Below are 14031 nucleotides of genomic sequence, written 5' to 3'. Positions count from 1 at the left end.
GCTTTGGAGCCTGTCCTGGAACTCACTCTGTAGCACAGGCTGGCCTTGAACTCACAGAGATCCGCCTGCCTGTGCCTCCCGTGTGCTGGGATTAAAGGGGTGTGCCGCCGCCGCCGCCGCCGCCGCCACCGCCGCCACTGCCGCCTGGCCAACTTTGTTATATTTTTAAAAAAATGAATGAATGAATGAATAAAAGAAAACGTAGCCACCAGGGTAAAGGTTAACAACTGAACCGTCAACTTACACCTGCTGGGAGAGGGAAAATCAGTTTTCTCCTATGGAGTGGCACTGGGTATATCAGCCACTCCAGGGCAGGCCTCATGATCGGGAGTAGTTGATCAATATACAATGGAGTCCACAGTCTTTTTTGTGTGTGCTCTTTTATTTGGTTACAGTTTGGTGAGGTTCTTTGTTGTTTTGTGTGTGTGTGTGTGTGTGTGTGTGTGTGTGTGTGTGTGTGTCTGTGTGTGTGTTGTTGTTGTTGTTGTTGTTGTTGTTTCCTTGGTTTAGGGGGGTTTGTTGCATTAGTTTTTTGTTTGTTGAGAAAGAACTTAAAGTTGGGTGGGTAGGGAGGAGGAGAGGATTGGAAGGACTGGGGGACAACAATATGATCAAGATATATTTAAAGTTAAAAAATTGTTTTAAATAATAAAAATATAATAAAAAGATTTATTTTTATTCAGTGTATGTATATGTACACATAGACCATGGCAAACATGGAGAAGTCAGAGGACAGCTTTTCTGGAATTGATTCTATTCACCTTGCTTTTAAGACATTTTTAAAACTGTGTGCATTTTGCCTGCAAGTAAGTGCACCATGTGCATGCCTGGTGCCCAAGGAGGCCAGAGGAGAGTCCAAATCCCCAGAACTGTTAGAAATGGCTTGAGCGTCAGGGCAGTGGTGGCACACGCCTTTAATCCCAACACTTGGGAGGCAGAGGCAGGCAGGTCTCTGTGAGTTTGAGGCCAGCCTGGTCTAGAGGGAGTTCCAGGACAGCCTAGACAGCCAAGGATACACAGAGAAAGCCTGTCTGGAGAAAAAAGAAAGAAAGAAAGAAAGAAAGAAAGAAAGAAAGAAAGAAAGAAAGAAAGGAAGGAAGGAAGGAAGGAAGGAAGGAAGGAAGGAAGAAAGAAAGAAAGAAAGAAAGAAAGAAAGAAAGAAAGAAAGAAAGAAAGAAAGAAAGAAAGAAAAAGAAAAGAAGAAAAATGGCTGTGGGCTGCCACATAGGTGCTGGGAATTGAATTCGGGTTTCTGTAAGAGCAGCAAGTGCCCTCAACCGATGGACTCCTCCACCTTGCTTTTAAGGCAGCCTCTTTCCTGTTCTTTCTGCCACTGAGCTGTGAACCCGGGCTTCCCATGCACCGCTGGTCCTCCTGGCTCATCCTCCCACCTTGCCTCAGGAGTGATGGGGCTGGCATTACAGATGCAGCTTCTGTTTGTGGGTCCCAGAGTCAAATCCAGGCTTTCAGGGCTGTACGGCGAGTGCTTTACCTGTGGGGTCATCTTACCCACCCTTTAAAAGTTATTTTTGAGTCCTGGAACTTTCAGTGTGAACAGATAAAATGATTTGAAATAAACCATTGACTTGTGAATGAGCCTTGTCTTTAAAACTAGGTTGTCAATCGTCTGGAGAGCAGGAAGATAGTATTTCTCCAAAGTATTTATACACTTATGTTATGGCTTGGACCTGAAAAGCAATCTTCAGAGGCAGGCTTTGGGGAAGTGACCGAATCATGAGGGCTCTGACTCGTCAGTGGATTATCCCATTAATAGGTTCATCGTTTAATGGGGTATTGAGAAGTAGTAGAAACTTAAGAAGTAAAGGTGGGTGGGAGGGATCAGGGGATAAAGGCATTTGCCACTAAGCCTGATGACCTATGTTCCATCCCTGGAACCCACATGGTGGAAGGAGAGGCCCAATTCTTGAAAGTTGTCCTCTGACCTCCACATACGTGCTGACACATGTGCGCCTACACATGCATGTGCACATACACAAACACACACACACACACTAAATAAATGTGTAAAGATTGTTTAACTTAGAAGGTGGAATCTAGTTAAGGGGAGTGGGTCCTTGGGATGAGTTTTGGGGGATATAGCTTGTCTTTCTGCTCCCTCATTCTTTACTTTCTAGCTTTCATGAGGTGAGTGGAGCTCTTCTTGCCACCTGCTTCCATCCCCATCAAGAGGCTCCGCTTCCATTCCCATAGACCCAGAATGATGGGGCCAAGTGACGGTGTACTGAAACCATGGGTCTAAATAAATCTTTCCTCCCCTGGGCCCACGGAGAATCTAGTAATCTAGCCTTGGGGGTCTTTTCAGATCCAAACCATAACACAAGTGAGAAACACATTTGAGAAATACTATCTTCCTGTTCTCCAGATGATTGACAATCTAGAATTTTGTCATAAAGATGGGAAGATACCTAACACACCCTGGAACTACTCAACTTGGGAATAAGTGTTCATCACACCAGTAAGGAGAAAGGCTGGATGCTGGGGGAAATATGACATAGACTCTTCACAGATCTGGTATATAAAGATTTTTATAAGGCCATTCTTGCTGGATTTTCAGAAATCCTGAGCGTTACAGAAATGTCACAATATCCACGGGGATCAAGCAGGTAATGCAAATGCATAAACTAATGGCAGAACACAAGAGTGATTGGCCCTAGAAATGACCTGCAAAACACTTGCCCTGTTTCTTAGATTTTTCTATTTTTTTAGACTTATTTATTTATTTATTTATTTATTTATTTATTAATTACGCATTATTTATTCATTATGTATACAGTGTTCTGGCCTGCATGTGTGCACCACAGGCCAGAAAAGAGCACCAGATCTCATTACAGATGGTTGTGAGCCACCATGTGGTTGCTGGGAATTGAACTCAGAACCTCTGGAAGAGCAGACAGTGTTCTTAATTACTGAGCCGTCTCTCCAGCTGTTTCTTAGATTTTTTTTAAACTCACATATAATAAGCAAAATTCCTATAAGAATATACAACAACAGAGCTGGGCGGTGGTGGTGCAGGCCTTTATTCCCGGCACTTGGGAGGCAGAGCCAGGTGGATCTCTGTGAGTTCAAGGCCAGCGTGGTCTACAGAGTGAGATCCAGGACAGGCACCAAAACTACACAGAGAAACCTTGTCTCAAAAAAAAAAAAAAAAAAAAAAGAATATACAGCAACAACTAGCAGCTATTTCATTATTCAGGCTGGCAGTGGCCAACTAACCCCTCTGTGCAGGCAGGCACTATTTGCCCTGAGCAGGCAGGATGTGACATGGATAGAAAGACCTCCAGACACTCAAAGCCTTAGACAGAGCTCCACAAGAAAGCTGCGTCAGTAAGCCTCCATGGAGAGCAGTGTTCACATCTCTTTCCGCTCCAACGGGAAGCTTCTCCTCGTTGCTCGTACAGTGCCGTTTAAAGATAGTGCTGCCTTTGTGGGGGGATCACTGCCTGGGCCTTTAGTTTAAGTATGCTATGTATCAAATCGGAGTGCAGCACCTAAGGACTGACTTATTTGAGGACCCCGTACTTACACTGGATGTGAACAGTAACCTAGTAGATCTAGCGACATATTGTTGGCTTGAGGTCTGATTCTTGTTCCCTTCCCTCAAGCAGAATTAAGAATTCTGATGTTGAAAACTTGCACAGATTTGTGTGGAACAAAGCCTAGGGAGAAACAAATGAAAACTGTAGATTGGGTAGATCTCAGTGTGTTTGGGGGGCGTGGATTTGGTGTCATAATTTCCTTTAGTTGGTGTTATGCTTCAAATGCATTTCAGTACTACAATGCAAGTTTCAATAAAAGTTTGCTTAATTAAAAAAAAAAAGTGTGGCCACCTTAGCATTCCTGCCACACCAGCCCTTCTTGAATCTCTGATATCTGGTTATCCCTTCAGTGAAATATTGAAGATCTTCATTTCTGACCCTTAACTAGGTTCTCTCCCTGAGCCCCTGTGTGCTTCTCAGACACATTTCCAGGTAAGGAAGGAGAGTTCAGAAGTTCCTCTGTCCCAGCCACTCTTCCTGCGACATGCCTGGTGTGCCAAAATACTCAGGTTTTTGAGGATGACTAACTTATAAGTAGACAAGCCTAAGAATAGTTTAGCAAGTGGGGCAGTGATGGTGCATGCCTTTAATCCCAGCACTCAGGAGGCAGAGGCAGGCAGATTTCTGTGAATTCGAGGCCAGCCTGGTCTACAGAGTGAGTTCCAGGACAGCCAGGACTACACAGAGAAACCTTGTCTCATTAAAAAAAAAGAAAGAAAGAAAGAAAGAAAGAAGAAAAAAGAATAGCTTAGCAGCCTAGGACTCCACTAGGCTTGGACTATGCACACATCCCTCTAATAGTACGCCTGGACTATGTACACATCCCTCTAATAATGCACCTGGACTATGCACACATCCCTCTAATAGTGCGCCTGGACTATGCACACATCCCTGTAGCTAGAGTTTTCCTGCCTGGCCCACAGTCAGGACAAATCTCTCTCACCTGCCAGTCCCACAGCCGCTCAGACTCGACCAAGTAAACACAGAGACTTATATTACTTACAAACTCTATGGCTGTGGCAGGCTTCTTGCTAACTGTTCTTATAGCTTAAATTAATCCATTTCCATAAATCTATACCTTGCCACATGGTTCGTGGCTTACCGGGATCTTCACATGCGGCTTGTCATGGTGGCGGCTGGCAGTGTCTCTCTCACCCAGCTTCCTGTTCTCTCAATTCTCCTCTCTGTTAGTCCCGCCTGGCCACTGGCCAATCAGTGATTTATTTATTGACCAATCAGCAACACACTTGAAATACAGACCATCCCACAGCACTTCCCCTTTTCTTTTCTTAAAAAGGAAGGTTTTAACCTTTACACATCTCCAAAGTCAGCTTGGTATATTTGGGAATTTGGGCGTAGCTTCTCTTATTACTTCCTGCTGGAGGGGGGCGCTGTATCTTATGGGGACACAAAGAATATTTTAGGATTATGGAGTAGTCCATGAGGGTGTATCGTCTGAGCCAGTTGCCTTGAAATGGTTCTGGATGTTGGATCATCTGGGCCATGGTGTCATCAGGGACCTTTCAGGTGGTCTTGGCTGGTCAAACCTGATGTATCTTAATCTGGAACAAATCCATAGCCTCTGGCTTTCTGTGGAAACAAAAGCAGAGTCTCCTTTCCAAAGCAACATATCCTTACATCCAAATTTTGAAGTCAAGGTACCTTTAAAATATACATTTTGGTATAACTCAACAGCTTTTGTAATCAAATGTTTTTCTGCAGTTAAAAATCCCAAAGACAACACAATCCAGATTCTCTGTGTAATATTCATCTTTAGGTGGCTTATTTTTTTATATTAGCTTGAGCCTATTGCTTTAAACTGCAGCCTTCTAAGCCTGAAACAGCACTGGCGCTATGGCTGCTGGCTCCGCCCATTTCAGCTTCCCAACATGGCGGTGGTACATTTTCAGCCAGCTCTGGGAGCCATCAACTCTCAGAAATAGTGGGTCTATGCTTCTATCAAAGCAGCGTGTAGCCCAGAAACCTCTTTTTTTGTTTTGTACTAGCAAAGGCTAAATCCACGCAGCTTAATGTGCCACTTGCAGAGGCCTCATTCCCGCCATACTGCAGGTCGAGCTCACACGCTAGGAACCCGCCAGTAGCTCAAACCAGCAGCTGCCGCTCATTTGAGAGAGACAATTAGGAAGCTGTTTTTAGCTCCATTTTAGAATCTTTTCTCAGGTTTTAGGTGGAAACTCTTGCCCCACCAATCAGCAACACACTTGACATACAGACCATCCCACAGCACATCCCTCTAATAGTGCACCTGGACTATGTACACATCCCTCTAATAATGCACCTGGACTATGCACACATCCCTCTAATAGTGCACCTGGACTATGCACACGAACCCCTCTCCAAACAAAATACCTAATAACACGTTAGCAACTTAGGACCCCCTTATGTACTGAGCTGCATGCATAGCTATCTCTAAAGAATTGAATAAGTTTCTGCACTCTTAACAACCAACAAACTTGGACAGTTTCTATTCAAAGATGTTTCAAATACATCCCATAAGAGGGTAGAAGAACTGGTATGGCTTGAATTAATTTGGGGTGCATGTGTAACAAGGTGAAAGTATGTACTCTGAGTGAACTTTTAGGGAGAATCCCCTATTTACCATCTTATGCCTGTGCATAAGGACTATGTCTACACATAATGATTGAGTCCAAATATGGTTAAGATCAGATGCATTATGGGAAAGAGTATGCACAGTAGCACAGAGGTTATATAACTGTCAATCAAGACAAGAGTCACCCATGCAATCAATCTCTTCCTTCTCTTAAATTCCATAAAAGGAAGCGCCAAACAGTAGCTGGGGACCTTGTGGCCCTTTCCTCGTGTGCCCATTGTCACTATTCTAATGGCATTCTTTCTTTCTAATCTATACTATCACTTGGCTTTGAATAAAATTCCCACTTTGCAAATCTGTGTGTGCTCATTTCAATGAATAATATGTCAAGAACCTGGCAGTGCCAAGCCCAGACTCTGGCCACCAGCAGCAACCACACAGTTGTGAAGAAAGGAGCCAAGCCAACAGGCTGGTGTGTCAGCAGTGAGTGCAAAGTGCCAATGAGGACCAGGCACACTTTGTGAATGTGACATATTCAGATCCAGGGTACACAACCTATACGATGACCACATACCCTCTTCTACAGACCAAATTACCACATACATGAGCTTCTCCTACGGAATTGAGGGCTTTGTGATGCAGTCTGGTGGCCCGGTTCTATCCTCTGTGAGGTAGACATGACAAGGCTCGCCCTGGGAGATATTAGGCGCTAGGACTCTGAATGTCCTAGGAATAGGGATGGCTGGTCTCCTCGTACTGATGAGGTTTAGACCATGTTGAGCTCTACCTACTTTCTGTGGGATACTGAATACTCCTTATACGCCTATTTCTACATTTTCATCATTATCCTAATTATCTGGCAAGTGCAACAGAATTACCACAGATTGAAGTGCGAACACACAAGGAGCTGTTGCCGGGTAGGGAAACCCTGACCACGACTGAGATAGCTGAGAAGTTCCAGTGTCTGCCCACCTTCTACTTAGGACCTCGCTACCCTTATCTGACAGATGGGATGTGATACTTTCAAGAGTATAATACCTTTCTTCTGTGAGGCTGGAAGCCTTCCCTTACGAGGACTTTCATGAGTGATGAGCCCAAAATCTTTCTATTGGTTTAAATAGAAGACTATCATTATTTCAAATCTCCCAGTACAGGAGAATTTCCCAGTTCAATTTGTTATGTCATTTATATGTAAAAGGTCTTTTATGTAAGAACACATCCTATGATGGGTCTATTGTTTTATCCGCAGTTCCCAGTAGGACTTCACTCAGTAGTTGGTTAGGAAATAGAGTTCAGATCAGTTTCCATGAGAACCAGAAGGATGCAGAGACGGGAGGTCAGGGTGAAGCGGGGTAGAGGACAGCAAGGGGCAGTGTAGGAGAGTGTCAAAAGGGCACATGGTAACTGAAAGGAAAAATGAAACGTGTGTGATCCTTGTCACGTTACAGACATGGAAAAGGAAACAGTCCCAGCTTCACACTGTAATGTTTTTCTTTTTAAGCGTCACCGAAAAGTCAGGCAGAGGGCTAGAGATGCCGCATCAAGAGGTAAAGTCCCAGTGTCCCCCGACTCCCCGCCCCCGGGAGAGCTCCCACATTCCTCTTCTCTATGACCCTGCCCAGTGCCAAGTGCTCTAACTTCTGAGGCTCCAGAGCCACTAACCGGTGACATTTTCAAAGGACTGCTCTGAATGGGAAATCAGAATGTAAGAATGTTAAAAAAAAAATTCTCTGTCTTACTCTCCTGACAACAGAGAACTGAAGAATTAAGATGTCCTTAACAGTCATTTACTAGAATTCATTTCACCGGTAGGTTTATCAATAAAATAAGCATAGCATTAACTACCCCTCCGGGGACAGTGCACTGGAAATAGGAATCCTATATCCAAACACGCCCTAGAGCGCTAGCTCTAGGGCCTCAGATTCCTCTTGCTGAGCTAAAGACATGCTATTCAGATTCCTACGAGACACCCTTGAAATGCTCATCCGCCACATAACACTGTGTCCTGATTCCGCAGCCAGGAGACTTTCCCGGGAAGAAGCTGAGAAGCCCTGGGAGCTGCTCACTATCATGAAAAGGTGACCTCTTGACCTTTGTGGTCTCTAAGCTGTAATGATTTTTTGGCCTAGTCTGGGCCAGAGGTGGAAAAAGGGGTAACTGTTCCCATTCCCACCTACCCCCAGTCTGTCCACAAAAATCTATCGTATTTCCCTCCCCAGGGAGATCCATGCATCCCATCCTGAGCCCTTCTTGTTACTTAGCCTCTCTGGGTCTGTGGGTTGTAGCACAATACTTAACAGCCAATGTCCACTTAGAAGTGAGTACATACCATGTGTGTCTTTCTGGGTCTGGGTTACCTCACTCAGGATGATTTTTTTCTAGTTCCATCCATTTGTCTGCAAATTTCATGCTCTTGTCTGAAGGGAAACAGAGGAGGAATGGATCTGGGGGAGAAGGGAGGTGAGAACGGGGAGGGATGGAGGGAGGGGAACTTCTGTTAGGATGTAATATATATGAAAGAAGGAAAAAGAGGGTGTGGGGGCTAATGGACGGAAGGGGAAACGCCATGGAGGCAAGTTCACCAGCTGAGAGGGTTGTCAGGGCAGAGATGGTTCACACCTCAGGAGGGAAGAACCACCCGATACCCAGTTCTGTCTGTTAGGATCTCTGCAGTTCAGAACTGACTAGTGCATACTCTGTAAAGGACATTGCTGGAGTTGCACTCAGACACCACATTGACAAGAAAGTGGCTTTAGCATGAAGAAGTCACCATGTCATACCTGTTCCAGCTCCTCCCTTTCAAGGGCAAAGCAAGCCCTGGGTCTGGCTGGACCCCGCTGACATCACCTCCTGTCTGTCTGGGGGGTGGGGCAGTTGCTGGGACACCTTCAGCCTATCATCTTATCCTCTACTTAATTTCTAGAGAGTGTGAATGATCTCATTGATTCCCTGGGTACAGCAGCAGGAACATCCCATACTTTGAATGGTTCCCACAAGGACCTCATTTGTCACAGTGTAGGCTTGGAACTGTGGGACCGGAGGATAGAGCACAGCAGTCCCCAGACACGTTCCTCCAAGGGGGCAGACATCATTCCATCATTAATGGCGGCCATTTTTCTCTTCCTAGCCAAAGCTGGCTCCCCAAGGAGGAATATGTGCGGCAGCTCCTGTGTGTCGACCCCTGCTGCCACATCTGTGATGCTGCATCTCTAGAGATCCAGCAGCTGCTGCAGAGTGAGAGAACCCAGACCTCCCCTGCTTTGTCGGGGCTGCCCCCGGGCTCTTCTTGCCTGGAGATGTTGCCCATATCCAGAGTGTCTTTTGAGCAGAACGTGGAGCATCGTCCCAGGCACTCCAGACGTCTTCCACCAGCATCTGGGACTCCAATACTAGCACACCTGACAGAACACTTAACACAGTCGACCAGTGCAGTTGGTTTTCAACAATGCTATGCTGATCTCCTTCAAGTAGGAGAGGAATTTCGTCGGACAGACATGCCCATGGTCTCTGAGACGGTGGCTTCTTCAGGGCTTAGGGAGCCTGTGGTTTTAATGACCGCAGGGGGGACAATGCACAACAATTTAAACTACATCCAGCAGAACCAAGACCACCAGTCTTTCAACTCACAGATCTCTTTTCAAACCCCGAACCCAGAGAGTACTCGCGCCATGCATCCTATGACCCTGTCTCTTGTTACCACGGTCTCCCAGCCGTTCCTCAGTCCTGAAGTGCTAAGGCTTCTTGAGCTACATGTGAAAAAATTGGTGCATTTCCAAAGATGGGGGCTCCCCAGACGTGTAGAGGAGTCCCTAAGGCAACTTATACCAAACCCACCAATGTATTTCCAGCCTGAAAATAACCAGCCAGTTTCTTTTATCCTGAATACTACTTCTCGAAACTATGTTGACAGGTTTGGGAATATTTCCCACCAGACCTGGTGCTCATGTACAGACAGCCAACCTACCCAGACCTTTTGGGTTTCTGAGTGGTCTAATGTGGACCTGGAACAAAAAATACACTGTGAAGAAATCCCAAGCCCTGTGGGAAAGCCCTTATTCACTCCTGACCACAGTGTTCTACGTGGCATCTCTCTACTGCCTGAGGGACAAGCTAACGACTCCAGGAACAATCTTCAGAAGACATGCACTCAGTTATTCTGCGGCCTCCCTTCTATGCACAGTGAGTCCTTGGTTACTTCCTTCTTAGGCACTCAAGATCTCTCCAAGGACACACCCCAATCCTCCTACAAAGATCCAGATCTCTTGAAGGAGTCCCCACCCTTCCCCTTGCTGCCCCACACTCTACCGAAGGCAGCCCCTCCCTTTTCCTCAACTTCCTCAAACGAGCCTTTGTATGAACATCAAGACGCTCAGCTCAGTGTGCCGTTTCTGACTCTGGCTGAGTGTAAAACCTTGGAATGGCACCTTCTACAAAGACAGCTTCAGATTCGGTGGGGTCTGCCAGGTGTCACCCCCAGATCTCCCCATGTGCAAAGCCACATACAATATAAGCCATGCAATAAAACAAAGCCACAGGAGACTTTAAAAGCCTCCTGTCCAGGGAAGTCCTTCTCAGTCCTCACCAGAGACCTTTTCTTCATCCCAGATCATACACGCAGGCTGCTGGAATTCCACCTCCAGAAGCACCTGATTCACCTTCGCTGGGGCCTGCCCCAGAGGATCCAACGCTCCATTCACTCACTGCTCTCCTCTACCGACCAACAGTTCCGGTCCTGCAGCAGCAGGGCGCTACCCAGTGTGAGCATCCCACAGCCAGGCCACCCAGAGGCTGATGGGTCTGGTGACATGTTTGCACTTGCAATGGACAGATTGTCAGTCCCCATGCCTCACTTCTTTATCCAGGCAAAGGCAAAGTTGAAGAGCCATGTTGATTCCAAATGTGATCAGATCCACCAGGGCAAGGTCCCTGCTTGTGTCCAAAGTTCCTGGGAACGCAGAACTCCCGGGATCTTAGCAGTAGGGACTCCCTTCTCCAAAATTTCACCAGGCCAGCCCCTGGAGCTACAGGCAGAAAGTGACTCTGACTTACATCACAAAGTTGTTCCTCTGGAACCAGGGGCCTTCGACCAGGAGAAGCGGGCTTCATCAGGTACTCTCGTTGAACACTGCAAGCGGCCCCATGCCCTGCCTGAGGAAACCATTAAGAAACTGGAGACAACTTTAAGACATAAGTATCTGGCCTTCCTGTCAGGCCTGCCTGCCCTTTACTGTGTGACCCCCTCTAGAGCAGCATCCCCAGCGATTGTCAGCCACTCTGCAACCACAGAGATGCCGCCTGGACCTGTCAAAATCCCACAGCAACAACCCTTAACTCAGATGATCCCACGTGAAGACCCATGTCAGAGCGGGCTTGAACCTTGTACTCGGGATGACAAAGCGGCTTCTGTGGACACTACAGGAGAGGTCCATCCTGAAGGACCGGTGAAAAGAAGGACAGAGAAGGTGCCTCTAGACAGCCAGAGAGAGATCTTGGGGAAACTGAATTTCCACCTGAAAAAAAAGGTCCTAGAGATAAAGTTGGGATTTCCTGTAACAGCTGATGACCTCAAAGAGTTAAATGCAGCAGGCCCAGAGAGTAAATCCATGCAGGATCCTGTCAGGAGTCTAGGTATCCCAGAAGGCACCCAGCTCCAAAAACTGCCCAGCTCAGGTGACTCTCCTCCAGCCCCAGATGCAAACAGGGTCCACCTTAAAAAACAGCCAGCCACTGCAGGGCAGCCTGTGTGCCACAAGCCAAGCCAACCTAGTTCCAGAACAGTGCCCCATGGTTCTGCCCAGTGGGGCTCCAAGGCCTCAAAACTCAGGAATAAGATGGAGTCCCAAGTGTACTGTATTCAGATGGAGACCAGTGGGGACGAGCCCAGCCTAGAGAAACCCTTTAGCACTGAGCCTCAAGGCAAGAGCAAGTCCTCAGCCCATGTCCCCACGCTGACAGAAAAGAGTGAAGAGCCAGGGAAACCCAAGGCAGTGGGGGACCTTGGAGAGAGGGATGCAGATCTTGGGCTTTCCCCGACCAGTGAAAAAACACACCATGATGGAGATGAGGAGCCAGAAAAAGGGCCTCTGCACAGGACACCCCAAGGCTCCTCACAGCAGAGGCAGAGTTCTCATCTTGAGGATCCCTGTCTGCCCAGCCCCCAGGAGCCCCCCTGACCTTGAGTTCCCAGAGCCACCTCCAAAAGTCTTGGTGGAGAGAGAGCCTGAACATGACATGCAAGACAGTCAAGCCAAGGTAAATGTCAGCCCAAAGCCTGCAAAGGTTGCTAAGGTCCCCCAGCCTGTGGCCTCCCAGGCTTCCCGGGGCCTTCCTTTCCCTCGCCCACCAACTCAGGGAAAGCCTTTTGGGGGCCAAACTTGGCAAGACCACATTTCAGAGGGGCAGGTGATGCCAATTTCTCCTCATGCTAGCCCCAGCCTTCCAGAGGCTGGCTTGAAAACTAAGATGAAATCCTTTTTTTATGCAATTAACCCCAAGATAAAAGGCAAAACACATGTGGAACCTAAGGTCTCAATACCTGGAAAAGCGGCTAAAACCAGTAAAGAAAATGTTGACAAGGGTCTGCCTCAAGCCAAAAGCCTCACCAAGAGAAGAGGGCCCAAGGCCCAGTCTGTGTCCTCTGAGAAGTCAGTGATCGCATCCTTCTTAACTGCTCCCCACATTTCAGACAGTAAGCTCTGGCCAGGCCCTCGACAGCTCCGCTCTGTCTCAGCACCACGCCGGCCCCGACATTGTCCTCGGCACTGTCCTCTATTGGCTTATGCCATTCAATACAGAAACCCACCCTAGGTCCCCAGGTTCCCCTCGGAAATGTTGTTCTGCCAATGGAGACCACGGAGGGTGAGGGCAGCCTCTAGGCTCCCCCTCCTCTGTATCCTTTAAAGAGCACTAGCATTGTCATTTTCTTTAATGAACAGGTGGGTTAAAGAACCACCCCAAATATATTCTGTATCTGTAAACAGTCTGTCTTTCCTTGTCTCTGCTGTATATTATTAAGGGAAAGTATGAAGGAAGTGATGACATCCCCTCCACCCCCCCATCCAGGAGAGGAGAGTTAGCCCCGAATTCTCATGCTTGTTTGAGAGAAGAACCATTAGTGCACCTTTCTTCAGGGGATGCTTTTGAGTTTACTAAGGGCAAGTAGCTAAAAAGAAAACACACATAAGCATGTACGACAAATATCACAACTGACTCACGGAATCTCCTTGTTCACCCCATTGGTGTTGGGAATATCTTTCAGAACCCATCTAGAAGCTTGCTTCAGCCCCTTTTTCCTGGTTCTCATGCTTCAGCTGTGTGGCCTAGGTGCCTGGATCCAGGGAAGGCGGTGGGGTGGTGGTGGTGGTTGCGGGTGTGATGGGGGTGGTTGGGGGTGGAGGTGGGTGTGGGTGGGGGTGGTGGTGGTGTGGTGGTGGGGGGGGAGTGGGGGTAGGGGTTATGGGGGGATGGTGGTGTGGGTATGGGGGGTTGAGGGGGTAGGAGTGAGAGGGTGGGGGGGAGGGTGTGCACATAGAGGAAGCTCTTATACTTGGGACAAGGCCCCTGTGTTCCTGATTGGCACATAAGGAGCAAAAGGTCATTTTTCTTAGCACTAAAATAAGCCTAAGTAGGAGGCTAGCCCAAGGCCTAACTGTGGGCGATAGGAGTAAGGTCACTGTAAGCTGCTTGCGTGATAAAGGAGTGAATGGAGCTTTCAAGTTTCTCGGCAAAGATCCACAGCACTAGAAGTGATGTAAACATAGTTGAGACCGTTAAGGCTGACTGCTTGAACCGAGTCGTACTCCCATGTTCTGTTTATACCACACGCACCTCAGTCTTAGCCCACCCTCCCTTCTGCTACCCTGACTCTCCCAGTATACTTTCATTTTATTTTTATTTTATGTG

At 47.3% G+C, this 14031-nt stretch overlaps 1 protein-coding gene across 1 annotated transcript; it reads left to right on the top strand.

Moving 5' to 3' along the window:
- Positions 1 to 6808: 6808 nt before the first annotated feature.
- Positions 6809 to 13106, top strand: LOC131903546 (protein SPATA31F1-2-like). Its single transcript, XM_059254173.1, is given in 5 exon segments — positions 6809 to 7046; positions 7631 to 7676; positions 8147 to 8207; positions 9257 to 12293; positions 12295 to 13106. Coding segments are annotated over 5 exon segments (3930 nt in total). The 5' UTR covers positions 6809 to 6902; the 3' UTR covers positions 12937 to 13106.
- The last annotated feature ends 925 nt before the right edge of the window (positions 13107 to 14031 follow it).

Source organism: Peromyscus eremicus, chromosome 2 (genome assembly GCF_949786415.1).
Source record: "Peromyscus eremicus chromosome 2, PerEre_H2_v1, whole genome shotgun sequence".
Taxonomy (NCBI): domain Eukaryota; kingdom Metazoa; phylum Chordata; class Mammalia; order Rodentia; family Cricetidae; genus Peromyscus; species Peromyscus eremicus.
Note: the sequence above shows the minus strand (reverse complement) of the source record. Positions and strands in the feature narration are given on the sequence as shown.